The 6,442-nt window shown below is 51.7% G+C and overlaps 1 protein-coding gene across 1 annotated transcript; it reads right to left on the bottom strand.

Annotated features, from left to right (window-relative positions):
* Window positions 1-469: 469 nt before the first annotated feature.
* LOC109750362 (4-coumarate--CoA ligase-like 4) lies at window positions 470-4,962 on the bottom strand. Its single transcript, XM_020309328.4, has 5 exons — window positions 3,587-4,962; window positions 1,355-1,500; window positions 1,182-1,249; window positions 991-1,093; window positions 470-855 (listed from the first exon to the last, which is right to left on the bottom strand). The coding sequence occupies exons 1-5, from the start codon at window positions 4,809-4,811 to the stop codon at window positions 742-744; spliced, it is 1,656 nt and encodes a 551-aa protein (XP_020164917.1). The 5' UTR covers window positions 4,812-4,962; the 3' UTR covers window positions 470-741.
* Window positions 4,963-6,442: the final 1,480 nt, after the last annotated feature.

Here is a 6,442-nt window from a genome sequence, read left to right as displayed (position 1 = left end):
TGGAATGGAGGGAGTACGTAACAGCTAAGGTTACTGGCCACCGTAGCCAAGAATGAAGAAATGGCATGAACATACTGAACAGTAAACTACCTCCTTTTCAGAAAAAAATCTGCACACTAAATTTGCAAGCATAAATGTGTACTCTGCTTCATAACACCTCGCACTTGCAGTATTTACATCTGAAACTCGGAAAATAATCTTGGATTTGGTTATTCAAGTCTAGATACAACAGAGCTTGTATAGAGCCAATTTACATAGAGACCTCATGTACTACACAATTGCTGAAATCCTTCAGTTACAGATACCAAAAGGGCTATTGGGACGAAGGGCCAAAGAGAAAATAATAATTGTACAATGATGAAGATCCAAGATGAATCAGTTGACACTTCAGAGGATAATAAGGAGCACCAGATAATACCTTGCTGGATATGTTATGTACTCTGCTGGATAATACCTTGCACTCGCAGCATTTACACGTCAAACTCAAAAAATATTTTGGATCTGGTTATTCAAGTATAGGTACAATTGAGCAGAGGACCCTCCCGTAAGTGCTACAGAACCAATTTACACAGAGACCTCTCATGTACTACACATCCGCTGAAATCCTTCAGTTACAGATACTCAGAGTGCTATTGGGACGAAGGGCAAAAGAGAAAATAATAATTGTACAATGATGAGGATCCAAGGATGAATCAATTGACATTTCAGAGGATAACACAGAGCAGGATAACGGTCGACATTTCACAGCTTGGACGTCGCGAGCTTGATAAGATCCTTCCTCAGTATCTTGCCAGACGCATTCTTGGGGATGTCCGTCACGAATGCCACCTTCCTGACCTTCTTGTAAGGTGCTACCTGTACCAACATTTTACAGCACAAGGTCAGAGAGATTGCATGAATAAGCTAGACAAATCGTCAATGTGTCAATGGTGAAGAGGGAGATGGTTCATTTTGTTGGATTTTATCTTCCATGAGTCGCGCTCTGCGCACCTGTTTCGCCACAAACTCCATCACCTCCTGGGCTGACAGGTTGCTCCCTTTCTTCCTCACGACATAGGCCATCGGGAACTGACCGACATCCCTGTCCGGAAACCTAGAGAAAGACCAAACCATTTAAGAAATCTGGCATAACTATGTCGATAGAAGTGCCTAACTGATCAACAGTATCTCGGTGAACTTACGGAATGACAGCAACATCGGAAACCTCTGGATGTGTCAGCAGAAGAGCTTCCAACTCTGCCGGAGGCACCTATTTTATACACAGGTTACATTCAGATGCCAAGGTACAGTAAGAAGTTCAGGAGCCTGTCTTTCAGAAGAGACATCGGCCTGTGCCATTTAGTGATCTTTTTACCTGATAGCCTTTGTATTTGATCAACTCTTTCAGACGGTCCACCACGAAGAGATAGCCATCCTCGTCTATGTAACAGAGGTCTCCGGTCTTGAGCCATCCATCGGGCGTCACCGTCGCCTGTGTTGCCTCTGTGTTGTTGAAGTATCCTGGGGAGATCAATATTGCAACTTGAGATGATTTTTTTTTTCTACTAGCATTATATGACTATGGACGGCTGGACACTTTTACTTTGGACTGCAAGTTTCACCTTGCCGAGGGGCGAGGGTGCTATTACAACAGGGCGATAACTTCTTGAAACGCATCATTTCATAGGATGCTAAAATGCAAGAGCTACCATATTCTAGGGACTGAACCGATTTATATTCACTCTGAATGTTGATGATCCTAGCACTCTCAGTTCCGCAATACGTTAGCAGCTGGACAGTGTGACGTCTTGAAAATGAAATAACTATTTCTATTTGGACTATTAGTTGTCGGAGCACACCCTCCACAACCCTACTGATGCTTATACGATGCCGTGCAAATGAATCCATGTAAGGTTTATCTCATGAGAAAACATTCTTCACTTATGAATGCATATTGAAACCAGTACTCAGTTTAGTCTTAATTTCTTCTGATTTCTTTTGAAACCGAATTTCGTTCTTCTTTTTATCAACGATGCCTTGTGCATTAGCTAGTGTACTCAACTAATGTACTTGTTTCTGAATGTTTGGCCGTATGCATCGTTCCGATGCAGAGGCTGGGGCGATACCCCCTTTTCGAAAAAAAAGGGGACGTAGGGAGTACTAACTACTAACTCCGTCCCAAAATATAAGACGTTTTGAGGTAGTAATATTTACTAACTATCCTCTGCACTTCTGTAAGTTAATTACTAACTACTCCCTCTGTAAAGAAATATAAAAGCATTTAGATCACTACTTTTGTGATCTAAATGTTCTTATATTTTCTTTACGGAGGGAGTATTTGCTATGCTTACTTAACTAGTGTACTTGTTCATGTTATGCAAACATCGTCTGGAGTTAACTCGAAGCTAGGGATATTAGATGACACAAGAACACACCCAGATGTACTGTCATGAAACAGTTCATGTAGTGAATTCCAGGGACAAGACACATTGCACTCAATGCAATTAACATAGTCCAAAGTATCATCAAGGCGGCGGGTGGGAGTTCAGTTAACTCATCCACCAACTGATGTGCGTTCGGTTCTGAACACACAAATAATTCCAAGCCAGACATACTTATTCTGGAATTTAAGCTTGCGACTCAATCTGCTGACACCACTACTTATTAGAGGGATGGGAACCGAAAGATGCAGCAAAGATGACTCGGACCTGGGTGGTTGGGTTGAGCCTCCTATGAGTATCTGTCTGAAAAATCCCTTTATGAGTACTATTATTCCACTAAGCTTCAAATAGTATGAAAACAGAAAACAAATGATACCATCATCAGCCACAGCATAACAGCCAGTAACTGAAGGTGACACCTACAACCGGCAAAAGAAAAGACGAACAGAGTTTTGGCTCTATGTTGACACTACTCCCATACCACAATAGAGAACCATTAGAGAGAACTGGAGTTATCAGGCATTTTCACCACCGAAATTATGTCGAGGCAGCATCATTCAAACACACCCTGAACTACTCATACACATGATGCACGTGAATGTTACCTACTAGTACAACTTATCCCATGTGGTCTATCAAAAATCCAATGTGATCTGGACTCCCAACTAGAACAAAATTCTTCTATTGTTGTTGAACATGTTTAGTACGTTGAGGATTCGCAGTGATGCAGAGAGACATTTTAAATTCCAGCGTGCAGCTCGCTAATCGAATAAAATGCCGCGTGGTCTAAACAAAATGAGAGCACAATTGGAACTAAAACCGAATCCTTTTGTTAATTTATGCGTGTTAGCTTTGACGGTGCCCGTACGCAGTTACCCAAAGACATTCTAAATTACAGTCTGCAGCTCGCTAATCGAGCAAACTGTCGGATCATCGAACTACAAATGGAAACACAATTATATATGTTCATATTGGAAAACAGAATCAAACTGTTAGTTCATTCCGAACACATTTAGTGTTGACAATTCGCAGTGATCAGAGATACATTCTAAATTCCCAGCGTGCAGCACGCTAATCGAAGAAAATGCCGGATCATCTAGATGGAGTAGCATGAAAACGGCGGAATAATGTGCAGCCACATGGTTCATGAACTTTAATTTTTGTACCTTTCATGACGTAGGGTCCCCTGATCCAGAGCTCGCCGGTGCGGTTCACCGGCAGCGCCTCGCCGGTATCAGGGTCGACGATCTTGGCCTCGGTGTTGGGCGACAGGAGCCCGGCGGTCCCGTACCGGCGGCTCTCCTCGGCCGAGTCCGTGGACGCGCCGATGGCCGTGCTCTCCGTCAGCCCGTACCCCTGCAGGATCTCCACCTGCGGGTACTTCTCCCTGAAGCCTTCGATGAGCTCCTTGCTGAGCGGCGCGCCGCCGGAGAGCACCTTGCGCAGGTTGCCCAGAGGCAGCGGCTTGGGGTGCGCGACCATGGCGACGAGGATGGGCGGCACGAGCGGCAGGTAGGTGACCCCGTAGGCGCTGATGCAGCGCAGCATCTCGGGGAGCTCGAACTTGGAGAGCACGACGATGGTGGCGCCGCAGCCGAGCAGGCCGGTGGCGAAGGCGACGAGGCCGTAGACGTGGAACATGGGCACCGTGCAGAGGAAGGTCTCGGTGGTGTCCGAGTCCTCGAGGCGGAAGCGGTTCATGACGATCTGGACCATGGAGATGAGGTTCCGGTGCGTGGCGACGACGCCCTTGCTGGGCCCCGTGGTGCCGGAGGAGTAGAGCAGCGTGGCCTGGTCGTCCTGCGTGACGCGGTCCCGGCGGCGCGCGGGGTCGGGCGCCGTGGCGGAGATCTCGTCGATGGTGGCGACGATGCGCGGGTCGGCGGGAGCGGGAGAGGAGGAGGACTCGAGGAGCACGACGCGGAGGCCGTCGGCGGCGCGGGGGAGCTTGGGGAGGAGGTCGCGGGTGGTGAAGGCGAGGACGGGGCGGGCGTCGGCGACCTGCTTGGCGACCTCGGCGGCGGTGTTGAGCGGGTTGGCGGTGGTGACGACGGCGCCGAGCGACATGGCGGCGAGCGCGGCGACGGGGAAGTGGACCGAGTTGGGGGAGAGGATGAGCGCGACGTGGCCCTTGCGGAGGCCGAAGGGCGGCGCGGCGAGCGCGGTGGCGGCGCCGGCGACCGCCCGCCAGAGCTCGGCGAAGGTGGTGCGGCGGCCCGTGGAGGCGTCGACGAGCGCGACGACGCCCGAGTGGCGGCGGGAGGCGAGGAAGGTGACCACGTCCAGGTCCCGGCCCGCCGGGAGCGGCACCTCCGCGCGCTTGCTCCGGAACGCGCCCGTCGCGGCGCAGTAGCCGCTCCGCGGGTCCGCCGCCGCCGCCGCCGTGGCCATCGCGATCGGATCGCCGCGCCGGCTGGTCGATCGAGCTCTCGGTTGGCTGTTGCTGTGTGTGTTTCGCGCGTGCGGGTGGGCTTTGTCGTGGGTGCCGGGTCTGGGTCTGACCAGTGGCAGGAGTAACTGCTTTCTCCCTGCGGCGGCGGTGGCGGGCGAGTGGTCTCCGTCGACACTCGTCAACTTTACACGGTGGTCAGCTGCAAAGCGTGCCTCGTGCGCGCATGTGCGGAAATGGATGGATAACCGGAAAAAAAAACTGGTGGGCCCATACAGGAGGATGTGATTGGTCTGTGATCAGCGGGCTAAACGTGCATGCGTACGGTGTGCCAACCTCATTGACTGGAGTACATTTCAGAAGAACAAATAACTAATGGCCACTGCTACATATCAGCCGGCTGATTTCCCTGAGAAATCAGTCGGGTCCTGGGCCGTCGATCCAACGCTCGTCGCCCGTTGGATCTGGTCAGCACATCACGCTGCAAACTCGGCAGCCGCACCAGCATCAGCGGGACGGAACGTTGCAGAGCTCCGCCGCCCCATCGGAGTGTTCCACGGCAGCTGCAGCTTCGCCGCCCTGCGCGCCACTACGCCACCACCACGCCCCGCTGCACTACAGCTCCGCCCTCCACCGGAGTGTTGCACTGCAGCTCCGCTGCCCTGTGCGTAGCACCGCGCCCCGCTCCACTGCAGCTCTGTCGCCAGCCGCCCCACCGGAGTGTTGCACTGCAACTCCGCCGCCCTGGCGCGTAGCATCATGCTGTTGTGCTGCAGCTCCATTGCTACACCAACCTCCCCCCGAGAGTCGTCAGAGTCGCTGCATCGAGCCGCCGACGAGCGTTGCACGAGTGCTGCATTGGAGCACGGGTAACCGCCGACGAGCGATCCGTTGAAGCTCCAAAGACGACGACTTATATCACCAACAATAGCGGCGACGAGATTGCATCGTAGCGCCGACGAGGTTGCATCACAGCACGGCGCCGTGAACGAGTTGTTGCGTCGCAGCTCGCGGCCGTGGACGCATTGCTGCATTGCAGCACCGACGGTCGTCGACGAGCGTCGTGCCGCATCGCCTGCAGCACCAAACGAGCGGTCGCCCTCCCGCCTGTGTGTTGCGTCGCAGCAGTGCGTCGAGCGTTGCCCACGCTGGGTTGCGGCCCCACGGCGACGGCGGTGATGCAGCTGGTGGTGTGCGCTGTCCCTCCTCTTTTGGTTCGCAGCAGCGGCGCGCCATGGGAGCTACTCCCTCGAGCTGGGACGAACAGAATTGGGAGAAGGAAAAATGTGCGGATGAGATAAGCTCGCTGGAGGAGGGGGAAGCGGTGGATGGGCCCGGGGACACGTGTCGAGCGCTACGCGCGGTTTACGTATGTGAGAGATCAGTCAGTTGGTTTTAATACTTTTCCATAATTAATTGACCGGTAAGCAATCCAAACTATGAAGTATTTGAGAAAAAGGAAAAAAAAAGCACCAAAAATCAATAATTCTGTAAAATCTTCGAAATATGAAAGTGAAAATTCGTAATGGGCGTTCTTCCTTTATCAAAATCGATTTGTTAAGGTCGTGTAGGAATAAGGCTCGGATTGTTGGATCGTTAGGATGCAGCCATTTTGAGGATCTGACGGATATCA

The sequence above is a fragment of the Aegilops tauschii genome, chromosome 4 (assembly GCF_002575655.3).
Source record: "Aegilops tauschii subsp. strangulata cultivar AL8/78 chromosome 4, Aet v6.0, whole genome shotgun sequence".
Classification (NCBI taxonomy): domain Eukaryota; kingdom Viridiplantae; phylum Streptophyta; class Magnoliopsida; order Poales; family Poaceae; genus Aegilops; species Aegilops tauschii.
Note: the sequence above shows the minus strand (reverse complement) of the source record. Positions and strands in the feature narration are given on the sequence as shown.

Coding starts and splice junctions, on each gene's coding strand:
- LOC109750362 (XM_020309328.4), bottom strand. CDS start 4,811: ATGGCCACGGCGGCGGCGGCGGCGGACCCGCGGAGCGGCTACTGCGCC. Junction 1,501..3,586: donor GGGACCCTACGTCATGAAAG/GTACAAAAATTA, acceptor TGATCTCCCCAG/GATACTTCAACAACACAGAG. Junction 1,094..1,181: donor TCCGATGTTGCTGTCATTCC/GTAAGTTCACCG, acceptor GTCTTTCTCTAG/GTTTCCGGACAGGGATGTCG.